The following is a 24,806-nucleotide window of genomic DNA, read 5'->3' on the forward strand; positions in this document are numbered from 1 at the left end:
TTTTGTTTAGACAAGTTTCAGTTCAGAATCCAACAATAAAATCTACGCGCTGAGGAACATTTAATTAAAATTATATCCATGACATGAGAGACCGTTTCTCAAATGACCTTGACATTCATTCTGTTGCTTTAGCGCCATATTTTGTGTTTAAATAAATGATTATGCATCACAATATGTTAACACCCTCTAAAATTAATACGACTAAATCACAATCATTTTTTCAATTTTTTATTCAATAATTTAATTTTTACTATTTGTTACTATTTTAAATTGTTAAATGTATTGGGATGTGAAATTAGCTTTATCCTATGCATCATAAGTTGTACTTTTTTATTATACACTTAAAAATTTCGATATTTAGCACACGTTCTCCGTCTTATTTTTCCTGATTTTTTTTTACAAAAGTAGTGTAATTATTTACTAAAATTATCTAAATAGGCAAATCTTAAAAAATCACGTAAATGATAAAGTTGTGGTAAGTACGACTTCAAAATATTAAAAGTATATAGTCGTATTTTACAATTATGACTTTTAATTTTATAAAGAAATCATCAATGGAATGTATGACTTCACTTTTCTTATTAATATATAAACTTATATACCAATTTGGTTCTATTTTTGTTTAGTTTTTTTAATTTGGTCTTTATATTTATTTTTTGTTTAATATAATTTTTTTATGCCGATTAAATAATTAATGCGATTAAATAATTAATGGACGGTGAATAACGATTGTCACATGTATTTTTTGGTTTTTTTTTTATTTAAGAAAAAAAAATCCATATGTTAAGCAAATATTTTGTCATGTTAGAGTTGATTTTTAATATTTAATATAATCTTGATATCCGTTATTTTTGTTTAATTTAACTATTTTTTTTAAATGAGTAATTTTGTTTTTTTCTAAATTGATACCAAATTTATTTTTTATATAAATATTATACTATTTTTATTAAAATTCATATTTTTATTAAATATTTATCTATAGATATATATTACACATTTACCATAAAAACCAAAGTAATAATAACATGATATTTTGAATTTTATATGTAATTTTTTTAATCATTTAATTATATATAGAAAGAGTAGTATGAAAAAAATGGTATTTTCTACTTTATAGTATCTATAAGAACCCTAGTTTCAAATCGAATATCATTGATGATACGATATTAGCTTGACACATATACATTTTTTTAATAAATATAAAAAATAGAAAAATCATAATGACACATGTAAGTCATTGTTCACCTTTAGTTAATTATTTAAACGGTGTTAGCAAAAATGATTAAACAAAATTGTTGAATATTAAGATCAAATTGAAAAAAAAATGATGATCAAATTAAAATAATTGAACAAAAATATTAGTTATTTTTTAATAAAATGATTGTTGAATATTTTATTAAATTTTTTAATAAAAATTATCTCAAAATATTTTTTATTTTGAGTTTTTCTTAATAATTTGATTGATAAATTAAATATAATATTAAATTCTTTTTTTTTCAAATGAAATATAGTTTTTTAGTTTTATATAAAATATTTTTTATTTCGAAATTTTTAAATAATTTTATTTTAAAATTCCATATGTATAATTTTCTTATTAATCTATGTATATATATATATATATATAATTTTCTTATTAATTTATATATATGAATATCAATTTTATAAATTATAACAATATTCTATATTTTAAGATATTTTTTGTATATATATATATATATATATATATATATATTATGTTGGTCACAATTTTTTCATTAAAATAGAAGAATGTAGTCTCTTATCAAATTGAAACCAAATTTATAATACTAATGGAAAATATTAATTGCATAACTTAAAACAAAAAATAAGACTTTATTAAAACTAGAAAAAATTGGGAAATTTACTTAAATTATTTTTATAGAAACCGGAGACAATAATTTCAATAAGGTTTGCATTTATAGACAAGCAATTGGAATGGTACAATTTTTTTAATTATTGCAATCTCGGTCGCTAATTTGTTTGAATTAATGCAATCTCTAATTTTGTATGGGACGAAGTGCAAGAGCCTACTGAAATATGCTACATTTTAGCAAATCAACACAATCTCCACCGTTCAATTTTAGAAGGCTCTGTAGGATTCATAATGACCAACACTACTTTTTACAAAATCAGAGAAACGTAGATGGTTCATTTTTTGGTGCAATCTGATTCGTTCATTTTTATTGATTGTATCACAACACTCCGTTGGAATCCTGACATACCAACCATGCTTTTTACAACTTCTATGAAATCTCTATCGTTGGATTTTTTCGGTGTAATCTAATTCCTTCATTCTTTTTGTACTCCTACAACAAATTTAATATTTTCAATTTTAAAAACAATAAGTTCATTAAAAGTAATTATAAATTTAATATAATTTAATATTTAAAAATACATGAACATAATGGGCAATAAACGAAAGAATTTAATGGCGCATTAAAATTTTTGAATTAATCCATTTCAAAATTTTGGACCAATTTAGTCTTTCATCTTTTGAAATAAATAAATTTAGTTAATTTACTCAAATTTTGTTAGGTTTATTTGATGTTTCGTACACATTTCAAATAATTGTATTTGAGTTGTTTATATTATTTTACACATTTTTATGAAACACGTTTTAATGTCAAATAAACATAATAAAATTTGATTAAAAAAACTAAATTCACGTATTTTGAAAGATAAAAGACTAAATTAGTTTAAAATTTCAAAATAGACTAATTTTAAAATTCACTAAAAATTAAATGACAAAAACATATTTAATCCAAATTTTATTTTTCCCCAATACATCAATTTTCAGTGGTAACAAAGAATGTTACGATCAATAATTTAGAAATAACTCTAATTGTAGTTAATTAAAAAAAAACTTTACTGTGAAAATAGTTTGAATAAAGGTGATATAGAGTGATGAATCAAACTGAGAACTTTATTTAAATTTCTATACCTTAACTTTATCTCTGAAAAGGGAAATGAAATTCCATAGTTTCTTCATTCAAACACTGAATCCAATTTGTATGAATCTGTTGGTATATGAAGAAATTGTGAAGAAAGAAAAAGAGTGAAAAGTGGGTAAAAAGAAGTGAATGTTTATATATAAAGGTCAACCCTTTGCTATGATTAAATTTTACTATTATTATGTACTGTCATGTTATTTTATGATTACTCCAAAAACATTATCATTAACCTCTCACTATGTTTTGTGGGGCCGGTCTGAACCGGACCCTACCGGACCGGAAGTCGATCGACGTGGACCAACATTCCACAACTCATCTTTTCATCATCATCACATTTGTTGAATAATTTGTTTGGTAGAAGATTATTGTTAATTTTATTTATTCATTATTAAATTATTTCAAAAAAATAAACATTTAATTTTTTCTAATTCTACTTTATTTATTCTTTTTTACACAATCAATAGCACAGTTGTGTTGTGGTGTGATGATGGTGTATTCTTCCTTTTTTGTCTTTGCAATTCAACCACTACACACACTTACATCAACCATAAAGATACAAAAATAAAGTATTTTTAAATACAAGTGTATATTTATACATAATTGTATACGCACTGCTTAATGATTTATTTTTGGTTAATTGGTGAATAAAGTTAACAACATTATTCATGATTAGAGGATTTGGACAATGTAAATGAAACAAAACAAGAGATTTTGGTTGTAGGTTTAACTGAGAACAACTTATATCGAGATGATTGCTTAAGCAACTTTAAGATGACATAATATTATTTGGATTTTGGTGTCAGACTTGTCTGTAGTAAAATAAAATTGTTTATCAAGCAAAATTAATTTATATAAATATTAAGAATTATATTTTAAAAAGTTATATGGAAGATGATGGTGTGTGTTAGTAGGTAATACTTGTTAATCATCGAGTTTATTTGTTTTAGTTTTAATTAGTATGTGAAGATGGTGTAAGAAATGAGTCGTTGATATTAGTTCCTTTTTTTAATTAGTGAAGAACATGCTTTGAATAAAATTTTGATATTTAAAAGGATAATGATACTTTAATTTATTTTTTTTATTATTTTTAATTTATTATTTCAATCATTATTAAATCATCATATCATATAATTAAAAAAATTAAAAAAAAAATTTAAGATTGTATGACATAACTATAACAAACACATTGATTCATACATTTCTCCATGCAATGCAATGTATGTATATGCATACATATTACATAATGCATGTATAAGAATGTGCATGCTACATACAATCTGGATTGTACCACCTGCAGCTGTTACAGCAGCAGCAGAAGAAGCAGAAATGATTTATGAGTCCCAATAAAGAGTGTTTTTCTTTTTAATTTATATTCTGAACCAACCAAACCACTTTCTGCTTCTTCACACACTGTGGGGACTTTGACCACACTCAACTCTCACTTCCTCTTTTTGTCTCTACAAACTCTTACATCTTCCTCTACGCTTATGTACCTCCTTTTACATTATCTTCTCTTTTTTCTTATTAAATTTTTTGTTAAATTATTTTTTTATCTTTTTATTTGTCATGAAATTTCAATTTCATCATCAAATTTTTCGTTGTTTTAATTTAGTTCTCATTTTTTAAAAAATGACTCAATTTGATCATCATTGTTAACTTTGATCAGACGGTGTTAAAGTCAACGTCACGTGTCAATTTCTGATTTTTTTTATTTTTAATATTTTCTTTAATTTTTTTTAATTTTTTAAAAAAATAAATAAATTTTTTTTATACGTGTCACTTCACAGTTATACCACGTGTCAAAGTGACTCAATTTGATCTTTATATTTATTTTTAATTTTAATTTAGTCCCAATTTTTGTAAAAATGAAACAGAAAGTAAATTCTTTAATAAACATCATAATAGTTTGATTGGTAGGATCAACTTAAAATTTATCCATGAAAAATAAATAAAATCTTTAAATTAAAAACCCATCGAAAAGAATTTCTCCTTTGAAACTTATTAGACACCGCTAAAATGAATGAAACCGAAAAACCTATGAAAACAAAGTAAAAGTGGAAGAGCATGTTCCAGAGTTGAAGCAAGTTGGTCCATGTAGAAGGAGGACAACCTAAGTTAGGTGCTAAAGTGTGGTGTGTGTAAGAGCAATGAAAAAAAGTAGTTTGTTGCATCTATGGTGTTGGCTGGAAACCACCACACTATCATATCTTATATCTATCATGGCCTTAGATTAATTTTAATTTTCCTTTCACAAAACATACACATTTTAATAGGTTTTTCAACAAAAATATTAAAAAGACAATTATTAATGAAACTCTAATCAAATATATATAAACAATAAACAATATACTATGTTAGAAGTCCCACGTCAACTAAAAATAATACAATTTTATAAGATATAAGTGAAGTGCAAATCTCATCTTATAAGTCAAATTTATGAAGTTTATTTCTAGTTAATATAAGACTTAAAGTCCACTTCTAACATACTTAAACTCAAAATATTAAAATAATGAAAATATAATTTTTCTTTTTATAAATTAATTAATTATTCATCTTTAATACTTTAAAACTTAGATTTCACATTTAAATTTTTAACACGTTTAAACTTATGTTTAGATATAAAACACAAAAAATATTTAAAATATTTTAATAAAATGTGAATAATAAGTTTGATTTAATTTTTGATTCATATTTAAAAATATATATATATTTAAAGCAATTTCAATTTTAATCCTATATTTTTTTCATTCCAAATCACATTACTTGTTAGTTATAGCAACCTCTTCTCTTCTCTTATCTATGCCATTTCTTTCTCTTTGTTTTCCCACTTGCCACACTTTGTTTATTGGAGATTGAGCCTTTAAAAAGATGTAAAAGATTTCGAAACAAAGAAAAAAATATATAAAAGAGAAAGCAACCTATCATCTCAGAAAATTAACTACACGCATGCTTCTGAATTTCCTCTCTGCTACACACTTTTCCTTTTCTCTATGATTTTTTATTTTATTTTATTTATGGTTTAGCAGAAAACAATTTCTCATCTCATATACCCATTCTCTTACTATGAATTGGAAAAATAAATTATTCTTGTAAATTGAAATTTTAGATTTAAGTAATAGTTAGAAACCCTTTTTATTCTATTATTAGATTCATTGGCTCGACTTCAATTGTTTGGAATTCATGAGAGTGACTTATAAATATCAAGAATTTAGGTTATGTTTGGTTCTTTTCCCAGAGAAGTATGTGTTTTGGTGAACTACTATTGTTTATTGAATAAGTGATTGTCATATAAATATTTGTTACTATTTTTATTAATCGGAGTTAAATTTACGATCTCTGTCATTATTTTTCTTAAAAGTTCTTAAATAAGATCAAACTCAGACATTTCTCTTAATTTCTTTTATCTAATCACTAAATTATCTTATTTTATTTTAATAATAAATTAAAGACACATTTTGAAAAAAGTATTTGTGTATTTGGATAATCATTTAAAGACATGTTTTGTTAACTATTTTTCTTAAACAAATTTAAATCATAAATATTACGTACATGTAAACGTTTATTGTTAGATTTTGTTATGAAAAAAGTTTAACCCATAAATTTTTCATTTTTATTTTTAAAATTTTCAAACTAACGATATATCTAGTAAATATTAGTGAAAAAGTTAAATTCAAAATCTCTTGATACTACCTTTTACAACTAAACAAATTATATACCTCATTAAAAACTTTCTTATAATAATAGTTGTAGTTTGCATGTACATTTGTAAATTTTAGGTAATTGAGATTTGTTTTGGTACAACATATTTAAATTGACAATGCACAACAAGTAATCTCTAAATTTAATTATTTCATCATGCTATTGAAACTTTATCTGATGTTTGCATGGAATATTTTATTTTTACAGTCTTTATATATATATATATATATATATATATATATATATATATATATATATATATATATATATATATATATATATAATAATAATAATAATAATATAATAAAGTAAATTTAAAAAAGAAAACCGATTCATTTGGCTCAGTGTTGTTCGTTTTGCATGAAAAAAGAATTTTCCTGTCAATAACGTTTAGTTTAATAGTAATTTGGTTGCAAAATTCTTTTAGAAGAGTGAAAAAAAAAGTTTTCTATTCATGATTTTGGTTTCTCTATTTATGTCGCTTTAATTTTAGTCTTTACACTATAGTATAATTAAAACTATAGACTTAAGATATTCATTTAAAGTACATTGGAAAATAATTTAATTCGAAGCTATATACCAAAATAAATAACAACTCAATCATAAAAAACATTGAAATAAAATTCTCTCTACTCATAAAAACACAATAGAAATATTAAACAAATGTATAAATCATGTATATCCAAAAATAAATCAACCAACAATGTTCATATGTAAAAAAAACAAAATATATATTTATTTTGATGATAATTTAAAAAAGAAAAATTATTAGAACTAATTTAATTTTGATTAAAAAAGTGAATTTAAATCTATTTTATATTTAATGAATAGAGTGATAGTTTGGACAGGAATTTGGAGTACGAAATGTTATGGTTCCATCGGTTCTGAGTTATTATTTTTTGTAATGTCTTTATTATCGTATCACACAGACACCTCTCTATCGTACCAAAACAAGAACTCAGTTGTTTTACTTTTTTTCTTTTTTCTCGTATATTTAACAAATCAGTAAATTTTGTAATAATTGTAAATAATATCAAAATATAAAATTCAAAAGTAATGTTGTGTGTTTCTAACGAAAGGATATTTATACTACGATATATGAACATAGATCCAAATCTTTTTCTGAGGCCAATTTGCGTTCAATTTTTCACTGTAAAAATCTTGCAATGTACACAGACGTAAGTACAGATTTTACATCTGCTTCAAGCGATCTAAAACATGTTTCTTTTTTAAAAAATCAAATAATATATTGCGTTGAATTCATTTTCATATCTGAAGTTATTATTAATCTATTTTGTAAGAGACCAATAGTAAGAATTATAGTTCATCTGACAAGTTTTAAATAAAAAAAATCCATGTTCGAAATATCAATAGAAAACTTTTATATTGTACGAAATAAAGATTATATATAAAAAATAATTAAATATGTATACTTAGACATTAATATATATTTGCGTAAAAAAATGACCTATTGATATATGGTCTCAATAAATTTAAGTTTTCATCTTTGTCAACATATTATCCATTTTATAAAGTACAAATTACCAAATTTGATGGAAAATAGAAGGGAGTACCGAAAAAGTCGTGGGTGCTCGATTCTTCTCCTAACAAAAGCCAACAAATAAAAATAAATAAATAAAATTTTAAATTCAATCGACTTGATTATTTAAAACGAAAAATAAGTATAAATACATTGTTTTTAGCTGTAGAATATAATAAAAGAAATAGTTGAAAAAAAGAAAAAGAAATTGGTAACGATAGAAAGCATTTAAGTTTGTATTTTTTCTCTGTAATGTCTCATACTTTTAGAAATAAACTTGATAGTTCATTTCGTCACTTTTTTTAATATTTATTATTTTATGACTTTTTTTTTTAATTTTTTAATTAATTTAGTGTGAGTCATGAATTCTTAAAAGAAATATACGGATATAATAATAATTATTTATATTAAATTACGTAAAAAGTAAAAAAATTTAAATTATTGTGTCATTATCGTTGTAAAAAACAGCAGATGATTTTTAGAAGATTGATAATTAAAAAAATTTCCTGTAATTATGCATGATCATTAAACTTAATAACTTTTTGTTGGAAAGAAGAATTTGAAGAAAAAGAAATTAAAAAAAAAAAAAGTTCTGGAAAGAAAGCCCATCATCAATAAATAAGAAGGCCCTTTAGTTTATGGTCACTGCCCTCTCCCTCACTCACTCACTGCCTCTTCTCCTTTTCCCTTCTTTTTCCTTTCTCTTCTCTCAAACACACAAACCTCTCCAATGTCAAATCCATCAAAACACATCACAGAGACACCTCTACAATGAACCAGCACCTTCACAACCACCACCACACAACCTCTTCCTAGAACAAACATGTCTCACCATTACCCAAAACACCTTCTGGACACCCTATACTGCTCAGAGGACCACATTCATTTGGAGGAACAAAAACAAAGAGAAGAAGACGATTACATTAGCACAACCTCAAAACCAGACTTCTCCGATGTGGTCCTTTCAGAACAAGACCTCTTCTGGGACACCCACGAGCTCTCTTCTCTTCTCGCCAGAGAAAACCTTAACAACCTCTCAATCTCTCTCCCAAACAACCCTTCTCTGGCTTCTTCTCGCGGAGAAGCCGTGGAATGGATTCTCAAACTGAATCTTCACCATTCCTTTTCTACCCTCACAGCACTTCTCGCAGTTAACTACCTCGACAGGTTCCTCTGCACCCTCAGATTCCAGAACGACAAACCATGGCTCACGCAACTCGTTGCAGTGGCGTGCCTCTCTCTTGCAGCTAAAGTTGAAGAGACCCACGTGCCCCTTTTCGTGGACCTCCAAGTATGTCTCTCGATCTTCTCTATGTATGAACTGTTTTGTTAGTGTTTCCGATCAATGTCGGATCTTCAATACTGGATTTTGATCGATGGTTCTAACTTTGTTATTATGATTCTTCTTCTCTTGATCGTGAAGGTGGGGGAGAGTAAGTACCTTTTTGAAGCGAAAACGGTTAAGAGAATGGAAATCTTGGTTCTTTCCTCACTTGGGTGGAAGATGAACCCAGTAACACCTCTCTCGTTCCTTGATTACATCACCAGGAAACTTGGCTTAAAGGGTCATCTCTGCTTGGAGTTTCTCAGAAGGTGTGAATCCGTTCTTCTCTCTGTCTTTGCAGGTAACTAACTAACCAACTAACTGACTTCCGACCAGATCTTATGCTTTCTTCCTTTGTTTCATTCTCTGATTCACATTCTCAATCTTTGTTGTTTGTTATTGATGTTTGATCTTTTATGTTGCAGACTTAAGATTTATGAGTTTTCTTCCTTCTGTGTTGGCAACTGCAACGACGATGCGCGTGGTGAGCGTTGTGGAGCCTGGTTTGGGAGAGGAATACCAAGATCAGCTCTTGGGTATTCTCGGAATCGACAAGGTTGTTGGCGTTGTCTTAAACACCAATGTGTTGTTTTTCTGATTATAAATCATGGAAAACGGAAATGTTTTACGCTTTTCATGGCTAATAGTCAAAGACAGAAGAACATCTCCACCTGCATAACTCATTTATTGTGGACCCTACAATACCTAGCTACAAGATTTTACTTAATAACACCATTAATCTCATGGATTCTAATTAATTATAACCATTGTACGATTAATTAGTACTAAATACGGAAGTGTTGTGTTGCAGGAAAAGGTGAAAGAATGCTACAAGGTGATGATGGAGGTTGTGTCAGGGAAGAGTGAAGAGGGTAAAAGAGGGAATTTGAAGAAAAGGAAGTTTGAGTGCGTTCAGTGTAGCCGAAACGACGTGATGGAAGGGTCGTTTAGCTGTGATAGTTCGTGTGATGCGTCGTTGAAGAAAAGTAGAAGCCAAGATCAGCTTCTGTTGAAGCATTCAAACTCAGATTTTCTCACCATTCCTCGCTAGCTGCTACTTATTTATCATTCTCTTCCTTCAGTTTCAACTTTCACATTTTTATTTTCTTCATCGTTTTACTTTCGTCTTCTGTGAAACCAAAAACATTATAGTCATATATTTTATTCTATTCTCTCATGTTGTCATAATTCTTTGTCTGAGTAAAACTACTTTCCTTATTTTTATTCACCAGTAATAAATTTATCCTTGAGGTTGTTGACCATTCCATTACAAACTATTATATATAATATACATTAATTTTTATAATAATATATTTTAAGAGTTATATTTATTATAATAATAATAATAATAGTAATTTAAAATTATTTTTCATTTTAACTATTTTTCTATGGATGCAAGACCAAAAGAGGTACAGGCTGTCCCAAGACTAATAAATGAAAAGATTTCTTCTGGGTTTTTCATTTTAATAAGTATATTTTTTAAGAAAATTATTGTCTTATTTTAAGTGCTATAATAACAAATGTTAAACATAAATATAATTATAAACATTGATGTTATTTTGAAATTTTAAAAAGGTAGAATACAAGTAACTTCATTTTTCTTTAACATAACCTAAAATGACACGATTATGTTATAGTAAAATACCTTTTTATACATTTTATTTTTTATTATGTAATGGTCATTAATTATTAAAATATGAAAAAGCTTTAACTTTTATTTGTGTAAATTGCAAATTAGAACAGTCTGATAAATTCTATTAATATTATTAATATGTGCTTATGGTACTGATTAAAAAATTAATTAGAGAGCATTAGATGAAATAGGTCTGACAATTACTTTTGTTAATAACAAAATAAGGAAAAAGGAAAAGAGTTACTCATTGGACCCTACATCGAATGAAATTATGAGTAAAACATTGAACAGATAAAAAAAAGCTTAAATAGGAGTGTGACCACTACTGTGACGAGTTTTGTTATTTTATATTTGTTTTTATATAAAAATTTATTTTCATTCTCGTACCTAAATTTAATGAGTATTAAATTTTTTATTTCATTTTCATTTTTTTGAGTAACAGGTATAATCTTGTATTCATACATTATCTATTTTTTTATATTTCAATATTAATTTTAATTTTTATAAAATAATAATAAAATACGTAAAGAAAACATAATATTATCAAATATTCAATATTAGAAGGATGATTGTTTCTTCGATATCAAATACTTTGAAATAAATTATAATTATTTACATTTTAAATTAGAATACCAAATAAAATTTTATGAAAACCAAAACATTTATTAAATTTGCAAACATTAATGAAACCTAGTTGATAAAATTTAAAAATATTTTTAAAAAAATATAAAAGAAAAACAAATATTCAAATTAAAAAATATTTTTTAAAATGTTTGTTTAATTCAATTTTGTAAATTATAATAAATCTCTTTTTCATACATTGATAAAAGTTATAATACATCATTTGATCAAAATGACGCAAAGAACAAATAATAAAAATAATAATAAAATTTTGACATAGATCTTTTATCTTTTGAACTTTAATATATGTTGAATGGTGATAAAAAAATATTCAAGGTAATTACATTACATTTTTATATTGTAGTAAATAAAAGTTATTTATACAATTATAATGAAAAAATTACATTATGATTGATAATGAGTTAGAAAATAAAAAATAATTAGATAAAATATATCGAAATAATATTTTACATGACAAAAATAAACAACAAATAAAAATACAAAAATAATTAACAAATGTGTCTTAGAAACAATTTGAGAGACTATTGAAAGAAATCGCACAAAGAGAAATAAATGTATAATTAAGGGTATGACAGATAAAAAAATACCTTAGAGATCTAAGAAAGATTTTCAAACATCGACATATCATATATACTCAATGGTAGAGAAATAACGAAAATTGTTTTAGTGAAACAAAAAAATAATAATACGTAATAATATTTTTTTATATTACTAGTAAATGAAATGTTTATGCTATTAAACACTTAAATTGAGAGTATTAAACATTATCTTGTTAAAGGAAAATATTAAAAAATAATAGAAATATTCAAATGTGAGACATAAATTTTTTTTTAATTGACATACATCATTTAAACATAATTACATAAAAGTTATGATAAAATGAAAAATATATTGGAGATCCGAATAAATTTTATGACAAACTAAATAATTAGAAGAAATAAAAAATAGAAAGTATATATATATATATATATATATATATATATATATATATATATATATATATATATATGTATATAATTACATTACTTAATTAGTTGTGAATATTTTAATAATTTAAATGGGGAGGGAGATGTGACAGGGATGAATATTATGGCGGAAATATGTACATCCACATACATATTCTCATATCCAATTGAAAAAGTCAGGAATTCTCCCTATTACTCATACCCATCCCCAGTCAATACGGAGATTTCCCGTCAAAACGAGGACGGATTTGAACAATACCCACCTAAACGGATTTAATTGCCATATCCGGTGACCATTACATCTCAAGAAACAATTGTCAATTTTCTTGCAAAATATTTATCTCCTTAAAGGAATATATTATCAAGTACTTCATGGGATATTAGTTTCAAAATTTTAATAATAATTAGCTTAGGAAAAAGGAAATAATTTATAGAATTATAGATATACAATTTATTATTTAATGTATATAGTTTGAATGGTTGAAAATATTTTATATTATATTATATATATATATATATATATATATTAAATATTAAATATATCTTGACTATTGGTTTGTACAATCTTAAAAGTTAAGTTTGGAAATATTCATCTACCAATGAAAAATATTAAAGTAATATTTTACTTTGACTTTTGGAATCCTTTGCAGTGTCTAAGTTTACTGGTTAAGAAATAACTTATGTTTATTAGTTTTCATAATTTTTAACTAAAATAATATTAATACATATAATATATTTTATAAAGCCAAAAATACTTTTCACAATTTTTAAGTAATAATTATATGATACAAAATAAATATTTTAAAATTTCTAAAATCTATATTAAGAAAAAGAAAAAAAACATCTCTCATATATTGCTAACTTTATGTATTTATAATTAATAATTTTAGATATTAAAATATTGTTTGTTTTTTTAATATAGAAAAATTTGTTAGTTTTGTTAAGTTAAGAGGAATGTTACAAAAATTCATTGAGAAATCAGAAGAAGAAAATTTAATGAAGTCTCAAATTAATACTTTAATTATTAATTTTTTGTTAAATTACTCTTTTAGTTTTTATTTTTTTTTCAAAAGTGTCAAATTGATCTTTCAAATTTTTTTTCTTGCCTCAATTTGGTTGTGTTTTTTAAGAGTGATTCAATTTGGTCATTGCTATTAGTTTTTCACAAATGGTGTTATAAAGTTAGTATAACATGCCGATTTGTGGGTATTGATCAAATTGAATCAATTTTAAAAAAGACTAACCAAATTAAGACAAATAAAAAATTAGAGGATCAATTTGACACTTCTCGACAAAAGCAATTACCAAAAGAATAATTTAACTTTTATTTTTTATTTTTTAGATATTTAACACTATTTTTTATTCATTTTTGTTAATTTAAATATTTTTAATGCTAATTATATTTTGATTTTTAGCAACATTAAAATTTAATTATTTAATTATTTTTTAATTTTTATTTGTGAGCATTATATAAAATATTAAACACAACTAACATTATGGGTATTTTTGTCCTTTAAATGAAATAAAACTGCATTAATGGTTATTGGGCCATATTTAATTTAATATCACAATTAACTATAAATTTCTGTAAAATTTAATGAGCACTAGCTAGCCGTTCCTTAAGACTGAAATTTGAGATAGGTCGACTTAAACTGACAGTCGAGATAGATCGAGTTAAACCAAAATTTTGATAATATATTTTAAGAAAATTAACATTTTTTCATGTTTAAAAAGAAAATCCATAAACTAGACCACACCCACAAAGTTTTTGTGAAGTTTTTATCTAGTGGACTTTTGTGATCCTAACCTAGAGAAATAATATCAAATTTTATGAGTCGAGCTAAATTGACATCTCCGTGTATTAATCATATGGACTCACTTTAACATTTCTAATATTAATATATGAAGTAATTATTTAAAAAAAAATTAACTAATCATTTTTAATAAAAGAGACGTGCAGTATCAAAACTAACAAGTTATTAGTATAATACATAAATAAATAAGATATGGATAGTTTTAGAAGCATCCAAAAAAGGATAAAGGAAAAAGAAAAGAAAACCTCCCCTATCCCGAAAAAGAGCAAAACGATGAATTTGTTTTCTCAAAAATGCTTTCAATAGTGCGCATCTTTTTTGGAATTAAAGAGTTTTTTCTCCCATAAAGACTTGAAAAACTCCTTGAAAACAAAAAGATTAGTTTTTATTTTTGAAAAAAATATTCCGAGGCTTGTTACGAATTTTGCTTTAGGTGTTCCTAACATGCTAGTGTTTGAAGAGGTGCAATAGAAAAAGTAAAAAAGTGAAAAGGCAATGATAGGCTGGTATAGAAATTGCACAAATAAGAACACAACAAATAGGTTCATTATTTCTCTTTAGTTTTTGACCCCTTTATGATGAAAAGTAATAATGATGAAGGAGAATGGAAGTTGTAATAGGAGTACTAGCTGCAGCTACCACTATATATATACACTCAATTATCAACCTTTTTCTAGTCAAACAGATCATGCCATTATATTTACGTTACTTACTAATATAATTATCTATTTATATGGTGTTTACTGTCCTGTTTTGGGCTCAACTATCGGAAAAATATCTATAAATATGTCAATTATCACTCTCAAAAATGGGTTGAAACTTGCGAATCAATCCGACTTATTACTAGTTCAGATAGGATTGGGTTGAAATTGTTTTATAAATTTCAATACGAGTTGATTTTTGATTTGGCTCACCAATATGCAAATAAAGGATCATATAAGTATTTTTTGTTAAGTTGAGCTTTACACTGCAAATAAAAGATCACACAAGTATTTTTTGTTAAGTTGAGCTTTACATCTGGGTCATGTTAGGTTGTTTTTTCAGCCAACACATAGATAATTTGTATTTTTTTATTTTGGTTTGTATTTGGATTGTATTAAAGTTTATTTAAATTTTAATTAGAATTATAATTTAGTTTTGACTGAAAAAAAATTGTATTTTTTAATTAAATAAACCCGTAATCCAACATGTTTAATCTACCAACCCGTGATGACCAGAGGGAGTTCGAATTTTTTTGGCTCACTAATAAATGAGCCGAAATGTGTTAGCTCACTAAATAATTAATCCATAATAGATCAGGCTGAATCGGGCTAGGTTAACCGTTTTGATTAACTCTAATTTATGATAAGTTTCATATATAAATATGTAGAAAGAGAATGAAAAAGACATATACAACTGTAAAGTGAGATAATTTTTTTTGTCGATATATTTTGTTTTCACACCCTTTTACTCTTATAAATCAATGTTAAATTAAGACAATTCTGATTATATCATTATACAAATTTACAATTTAGTTAATTAAACATATCTTTCATTTCAACAATCTCTTTCAAATCGTAAAATGGATGTTGTAACTTGTCTAATAATCACCACAAAATCTCATATTGTAATTATCTCATATTGTAATTGTTGGCAAGAATATTTATAATTGTTTATGTTGGAGACGTTTTGAGATTAGGGTTCGACCTCTTTTGACTCGGTCAATTCTTATTCCGTTTAATAATGAATTGGGTTGGATTGGTCCATCACAAAAAATAGCTTAGAAATTGTAACATATCCAAGTTATAAGCTCGTCTATCATTTTTTATCTTTTAACTTTTTAAAATTTGTTGTTTATATATATACATATATATATATATATATATATATATAAAGTATATTTAATCACGTAAATATCTTTTTAAGTGTTTTATTGATTAACTAATATTTATAATTGAATAAATTAAAATAATTCTTACATTTACTTTTAAATTACTTTATTCTAACTAAAAATTCAAACTTTTAAATGTTAATTATTTAAATTTCAATAATATACGCATTTATATCTTTACAAAAATATAATATAAAAACTTAACATTTTAATTATTAAATTAAAAAATAAAAATTAAAAATTAAAAAATTAAAACGAGCCAGTGGACTAAGAGAACTGATCCATATTTGGATTACCAATTTGACAGATTACATAGACCAAACTAAAACAGATTAGCTTCTGTTTCTGCATACATTAAATCATAAAGAACTGGTCTGAGTAAAAAAAAATCTAATTTTCTTTGTCTAAGTTTAGCTTCTACACTGATCTAGATACAATTTAATGCACTCAGTTATCCAGGTAGTCATTTGAGTGAAGAAAAAAAGTCATAATAATTCTTTTTGTTATGAGACTTTTCACTCAAAGATCAAATTGAACATTTGAGATATGTGATTTATATTTTTTTGTTTGTAAAATTCAGTTAATGGAGTATTTTGTGTAGTTGCTGTTGTTTAAATAGTTTGTCATTTTTAGTGTTATATTTCAAGACCACAGGCACGTTCGTTAGATGTTTTTACTTGGCCTCCAATTCACAATTTATTGTTTGTTTTTTTTTAAATGTAGTATATGAAAATTAAGAAAAACTAGTTGAAATTTTGAATTTTATTTTTGTCTTAATAAAATAATGTTATTAAATTAAAAAAAAAATGTTATATCAATGTCAAGTCTAATTGGTATCATTATCCTTTTGATGCAATATCAAGTCATATTAATTACCCCATGCATTTCGGCATGTGAACAACTATCTCCAGAAAATAGCTTTTTTCTTCCATTTATTCACCACAAATAAAACAACTATTTTTTTTTCAAAAGCTTATATTCGATAGAAGTTACTTAAAACTTAGATCAAATATGATATCTAGAAATCGAAAGTTAATTTTTAATATTTACTAAAATTTTAGTGATGATTTTCATTGTCAAATGGAATCACGCCAAATGCTAAACAACCCAGTTGATTTCGATTTTTAATAAAAGAGCTCCGTAATAATTTAAAGTATCAATTTTTTTGATATATATATATATATATATATATATATATATAATTATAATTAAACTTAATTATTAATTTCAGTTTAAATGGAATAACATCATTTTACTTAAAAATTTGAGTTAAAATTTTAAATATAAAAATTAAATTAAATATAAGATACTATCACATAAGACTATCACGTGATACTGTTACTTTTACATAATATGATAATGATCTAATACATGACAAAAGAAACTGATATAAAATGAAATAAAAAATTTAAAATACTACAAACTAAGATATGACATATTCAAATAAAACGTTAATATTAGTTTAACAAAATAAGTTCTATTAGATATTTTTAAAAACTAAAAAACTTAATTATATCTAATAAAAATTTGAGGTCAAATTAAATTTTCTGATCAAATTAGTAATTGAAAAGTGAAAATAAGCCTAAATACTTTTAGCACACTAGTCCATGATAAACAGTATAATATTCTTAATTAAAGCTATAGTAATGTTTGATTAACTTTATTTTTAATTTGTGTACTAATAATACTAAAAAGAGTGTTAAAGAAGTGTAGTGTAGTAGTGTTAGTGACACGTAAATTGATGAATAGTTAGGCATAGATAATCTTTCTCCTGCTATTGGACAGTCATAACTCATTCCAACAAGTCATGTGTAACACAACAAACACCCTTTTCAATAAATTTCTATGACCTATTCTTTCATTCTATTCTTTCTTTTTTGGTCTTCTTTTCATCATTTTTCCTTTCTTTCTTGGCTTTTGCCGCAAGTTAGATTTAAAACAGGATGATAGCAAAACTTGTGACCAAACTTCTAGATATCAGAAATTTATGTAGTATATAATGTGAAAATATTTACAAAAATATAGTTTATAGATTTTTATTTTAACATGTTTAAGGATGATAAAAAAAATTGTATTAGCAAATATTCGTGGTGTGACAGATATTAAGATTTATATTTTGATACTACTCGCAAATTTGCATTTTATAAACATCAAATTAATTTGCATCAATATTTTATGGAATAATTTGATTTAAATTACATTTAATTTTATCTAATTTTACATTATAAAGATTATTTTTAAATAATTTTATTTAATATTTAAAATATTTATAAATATTTTTCGTGGATATTCGATAAATAAAAGAAAAAAAAAATCCAAGCGAAACAAATAGCAGATAAACACCAAGTCGTTGTCGTTCCTAAACAAATGTCATTTATTCTTATTTACATAGCTTATAGTTTAAATAATTAAAGTTTTATTTTAAAAAAATTGTATTAATTTTGTTGCATATTGCACTATTATCCTGTGACAAAATTTAAAAGGATATATTTTACTTTTAATATTTTAGAATATTAACTTTTTGATATAACTAATATGACTTTGCAAGACTTAATAAAAAATATTCTTAACCCGTTGTAATATATAAGTCAAGCCAATTTCAACCAAATTGTCCTTTTGATAGCTTTATTATTCAGAACATGCATGGTTTGACGTTTGATTTCACACTTCAAAAATAAATTTACAATTTTTGTGTATTATTATTTTTATTTATTTTGAACAAGTTTTTAAACACCACATACTTATGTGGACATTGAATACATAAAGATAAAAAATAAAATAAAAAAAAAAGGTATGGAAGTGGCCCACTACTGACGAAATTGGAATGTAATTGACAAATGAAATTGAATTGAAGGGATGACCAAAATTTATATAATAATAATAATATATGTTATTATCAAAGTATTTGTTTGGTGATAGGATATATTATGAGGTTGACTTTTAAGTTTAATTGAAATTTATAAAATTAGTATATAAAATGAGGTTTGGATATCTTATTTATTGTAAATTAGTTTTATTTTTAGTGTAGGTAAAATTTTTATAATCATTTTTATGCTGAGATATATATATTTTGTGTATAAGACTAAATATTGAAAAATAATTTAATAACGGTCTGATAATAATAAAAAAAAAAATAATAGACTTAACAGACAATTTTTCTCATATATGATGTAAATCGTAACTTTTATAATCATTAAATCATAACTTGAAGCTTAATTCACCCTTACAAAATTGATTTATAAATTGATATTATCTCTAAATTCACTTCTAAAATAATATGAAAAATACTAAGAATTATAATAGATTCTATGCACATAATTTGAATAAAAAATCTAATGGTCTAAGAAAGAAATTTTATACGTAAACAATTTATAAAAAGATTTTATAAATATTTACAATAATATTTCCGTATTTTGTTATTTAGCATAACACTAAGTCCGATAGATTTCGAACTAGTTAGTACTAAAATATTTAAATACATTTAGAAGTCGCCATTGTTTTACATATACAGATATGAGTAAAAAACTGAAATATCAGACTATTTAGCAAATTTATATATGAAAATCTTAATTATTGATTTGGAAAAAATTATTTACTTTCTCACTTCTCTATTTTGTAATTTTATCGTAAATGTGAGGGAGAAATTATTAAATATTCATAACATAAGGTAAATGTAATAGAAATATTGGAACAACTAATCACATACTAATTTGGGAACTAATATTGCACTCCTGACACTTGCTCCATTGTGGCTCACTTTTTTTTTTTTTTGTTACGTATATGATAAATATAAAATTTAGAATATATAATTTCTTTTAATTATATTACAAATTTATTTTAAATTATTATATATTTTTTAAATACAGAGAAAAAGAGAAGAGTATTAATATATGGAATGGATAGATTTTAACACCCTAATATTATTTTAATAATAATTTTAAAAGAATAGGAAAAGAGTTTATAAATAAAAATTAAATGCTATTTTTTAGTTTATTATGATATTTTAGTTTTCGAAAAATTTATTCTCACTACTATAAAAAAAATCTATTATTAAATTGAGATCTTGGAAAGTTCAAAAGTATAAATATTTTGAATTGATATAATTTAAGATTTGGTAAGTATAATCAATTATTTATAGCTTTAATTTTTTTTCTTCCCTTTTGTAATAGATAGGTTAAGAGAATATGATGTAATGGATTATTTTTTTAGTATGTATACTAATCTTATATATTATTGAGGTTGAGTCAAATAAAAGTATGAAATAATTGTATAAGCAGAAATCTTTTTGTCAAATGTTGTGTTTTTTATTGTTTGGGGTGTTCTCGAATATATATTGTTCGGCATGTTAATGTCTAGGAGAGACTCTAGTGATATAGAATGAAAATACTTATATTATATCAAGTCTTTTAAACAATTGGATATGTGATTTGAAAGCTTAATTATTTGTTGGGCATCAAAGCATCCTAAGGTTGTGGGGGAGATTTTAAAACTTGTGTTATTTCGAAATATTTGATTAAGAGTTTACAACTAGATCAAAAGTTATCACTAATAACCAAAGTGTGTATATTTCTAGTTAATAATATAATAGTCAAAGTGTCATGATCCAATTACGACTTAATTAATTTAACCTTCGACATGAACAATTGATAGCAAGTGAAATAATCTCTCCCATAGCAATGGTTATACTAAAAATCAAATTCATGACTTAACTTTGATACCAATTATAAAATCAAATGTCCATCACTGAGCCAAAAGTCATAGTTGATTATTAGGGTGTGACTCTTTCTACATAAAAGCGTATAGTCCAAAAGACATGATTCAATTGTGATCTCGCTCACCCAACCCCCACCACGATACAATTGATGTTACTTACAACACCCAATAAGTGATTGCCACTCAAGATTTATCACGAACGCTTAAGCAATAAGGTAATGACTAAAATGAAGACGATCTTATAGAGGTGCTACTCTTGACTTCTTTTTGCACAAGTGGTAAGAGTGTTGTTTAGGTGAAAGGAATGATATATAGTTTACATTAAAAAAGTCACTCAAGTAAATTTTTCGATAAATTTGTAAGTAAAATGAGCAACAAATTTTCTACCAAGTCTGATGATTTTTTTTTTTTATATATTAAGAGGAGATAGATGAGAAGAAGAAGAATAGGTGGAGGAGGAAGGGAAGGAATGTGAAGATGAAGGTAAAGAGGAAGGCAAAGAGGAATATGAAAGGAAAAGCATGAGGAACATGAAGAGGAAGAGAAGGAGGAGGCACAACAACAAAAGTGACGTAGTTTTGGCGGTGGCACGACGGGGATGGCATAGTGGTAGTTCGCTGACGGTGGTGGAAGAGGAAAATGAAGAGGGAGAGGTAAGGAAAGAAAGGAGAAAAAGGAGGATGAGGGTGGAGGGGAGGAAGAAGAAAAGGAAGAAAAAAGAGGAAAAAAAATAAAAGAAGAGGAGAAGGAGGAATAAGAGCAAATCACACTATTTACCAGTGAATTTTATCGATTCGTTGGTAATTACAAAGGGATTTAGGTAAAATTTATTGACGACCACTTTATTAATTAATTTTTTATCATCGGTGTTTTGTGAGTAAACTTGAATTATAGACAAAATTTTGTTATTGGCAGTAAATTATGTGTGTTAGATAAAACACAAATTTCTTATAGTCAAAAAATAAGATGTGCTTCTTAAAAACTATGATTCAAATCTACACAAAAAGAAAAAACTATTATGTTTGTTGGGATACACTTTACTTTAATGTTCCAATGTAGATCCACAAACCAATATTTATAATTTATCTTTATATCGTTTTTTATTACATCATATATTTATAATAACTATATTTCTTCTTTTAATAGGTGTTATTTAAATGTAATTTAGTATTTGAGCAGCTTAATTAGTAATTTGGTCCATAAATATACATTTTTAATACGATTTGGTACTTATATTTATTTTAATTCAATTGAGTTCCTAAACCTTAAACCCTAAACCTTAAAAGACATAATGTAACCATTAAGTTAAATTTGTCTTAACACCATTCAAAGTATCAAAATTTAGCTCTACCACTTGTAAAAATCTGAGTCATGTTCTATCTTTGAATCCTTTAATTTTGACACGTGATAGGTCTAGATTTTGACACGCGACACTTCCAAACAATGTTAACACTTAATTAATAGAAGAAACTATATTGAATTTTTTTCTTACAAAAATTAATATTCAATTGAGTTTTTTAAAAAATTGACACTAAATTGAGGGGAAAAAACTAAACATCGAAGTCAAACTTCTAATTAAGTGGAGGTAATGATATAAGATTTTAATTATTAAAGCATTCTTTTAATTCCGCCTTTAATACTCCATGGACTCCCATAAATATCTAATAGTACACTAAATAATAGCCAAATTCATACTTTTGAAGAGTAAATATTATTATTTTTGTAGCCTAATCAATTATTCCTTTATTAAATTTAATATGTTTCTTAAAACTAAATTGAATGTTTATTATAATATATGGTCTTGATATTCTCACAATGAAAGGTATATTGAGGCAGTTTTTTCCGCATAAAGCGTGAGATGAAAGAAAATGGAAGAGGTTTTAATTAGCTTGAGACTTTTTGAAGCTTTGACTAAGTCACATTCTGCTGAAGACACAATAATGTTTGGAAAATGGGAAATCCATGTAAATTGTTAGCTGTTGATTGCACATTTTAGGTAAACAAAGCTAAACGTGGAAGTGTTATACATAGTCCACGGAGGTTTCTTTATTTTTGACATTGAAAAATGCTGCATTCTCTTTGACTTTGGTGTGTTATTCATTTTGTCATAATGAATATCTTGCTAAAAGGACGTTGATGATGTGACGTCTGTGGACTATGAAATGCATGGTGGAATCAGAAAACGATATTTTCACTTTCTAAAAAAAAATATATGCCAAATTAATATTCCATTTATAAATATAATATTTTTTATTTTAAATTTCAAATTAAATAATTTGAAAATATTTTAGAATCTAAAATAAAAAATGTATTTTTATTATATAATGAAAATACCTTTTCACCTAACATATGGAGGTTCAATGTGAAATGTATGGAGGTGCACGAAGAAGTTGCCACGATTACTGCTTAAGGCTTGGGCCCTTTAAATACAGCTTCCCTTCGGCCCACAATGGCCCAACTCTCACGGCCAGCTTAATGGTGATGTGGAAACCAAATAAAGATACATAAACACTACTAAATTGGCTCCAGATTTGTTTCTTTAATTTTTTTTAAAATTATGTATTAATAATAAAAAAAATTACTTAATACATAATATTTTGTCTAATACGACATTATATTTACGTTTATTTTACTATTACTATTATTATTATTTATCTTAAAATGTACATTGTGTTAATATGTTAAGTTCACTTGGTTTTACATGTTCATATATTTTAATTATATAAATTTAATATTATGTAATATTTTAATTCGTAAAGTTTAATATCCGAGGATTGTTTTTTTTTTTAATTTAAGATTTAGGATTTTTCAGATTCAACACTAACTGTTTTATTTTTTTATTACAAATATTTTATCCTCTGACGTACTTTTTAAAATTTTGTTATCAGGGTAAAATATCCATAGTTAACTACTTTTATCAAATAACTTGATTCGCTACCTTTAATTATGTTTTTCTCCCAACTTCGTTTATTTTGTCCACCAAAATCGAATATAAGACCCAATTAAAGGGTTCAAATTCAGTTTTATGCGAATCAATCAAATGTTGGTGACTTAAAAATAGATTCCAATTTAGTTAAGACAATTTGGTTAGTTTCTTCAGTTAAAACAATGTTTGTTATATAATTCTTTGTCTGCAGAAAAAAATTATTTTATAATATTTTGGTGTTAACCAATGGGAGATGTTTTTAACATGTAAAAGAGATAGTTTCGCATTGGGTGAAGTCCTCCTTTTTCAGGACGTTCTGTGTTCTTAGGACTTTTGGAAATTTAGTTGGCTAGTCGTTTTAAATTAATCCTTTTAAAACGTATTTCATAAATACTAAAATAACAAATTATGTACAAGAACTAAAAAACAAACTGTGTGACGTTGTTTATTTTGATGTGTAGTAATTAATTTTATAAAATAAATATGATTTACAATAAAATTTTTATTTAAAAAAATTAAAATAGAAATTTACTAGAAATAGAAAATTATATAATTTTAAGTTTTACTTAATATATAAGATGTGGACACAAGAAGCTGGTACGACTTCAATCAGGATATTGTGTCCACAATAAGCCCAATTAGTTGTAAGCCCAGTTATTGGTATTCCAATCTTGTCATGAGATTTATTATTTTTTAAGTTTTTTCTCGCGC

At 24.9% G+C, this 24,806-nt stretch overlaps 1 protein-coding gene across 1 annotated transcript; it reads left to right on the forward strand.

The window, feature by feature from the left end:
* The first annotated feature begins 8,858 nt into the window (after positions 1-8,858).
* On the forward strand, positions 8,859-10,720 carry LOC114193436 (cyclin-D3-1-like). The gene is made up of 4 exons (XM_028083239.1): positions 8,859-9,499; positions 9,632-9,833; positions 9,958-10,088; positions 10,344-10,720. The coding sequence occupies exons 1-4, from the start codon at positions 9,032-9,034 to the stop codon at positions 10,581-10,583; spliced, it is 1,041 nt and encodes a 346-aa protein (XP_027939040.1). The 5' UTR covers positions 8,859-9,031; the 3' UTR covers positions 10,584-10,720.
* The last annotated feature ends 14,086 nt before the right edge of the window (positions 10,721-24,806 follow it).

The sequence above is a fragment of the Vigna unguiculata genome, chromosome 8 (assembly GCF_004118075.2).
Source record: "Vigna unguiculata cultivar IT97K-499-35 chromosome 8, ASM411807v1, whole genome shotgun sequence".
Lineage (NCBI taxonomy): Eukaryota > Viridiplantae > Streptophyta > Magnoliopsida > Fabales > Fabaceae > Vigna > Vigna unguiculata.

What these genes read in the sequence shown, in the direction of transcription:
- LOC114193436 (XM_028083239.1), top strand. Translation starts at nt 9,032, where the DNA reads ATGTCTCACCATTACCCAAAACACCTTCTGGACACCCTATACTGCTCA. An exon ending in CCCTTTTCGTGGACCTCCAA is followed by an intron (nt 9,500 to 9,631) that starts GTATGTCTCTCG and finishes TTGATCGTGAAG; the next exon opens with GTGGGGGAGAGTAAGTACCT. An exon ending in TCTTCTCTCTGTCTTTGCAG is followed by an intron (nt 9,834 to 9,957) that starts GTAACTAACTAA and finishes TTTATGTTGCAG; the next exon opens with ACTTAAGATTTATGAGTTTT.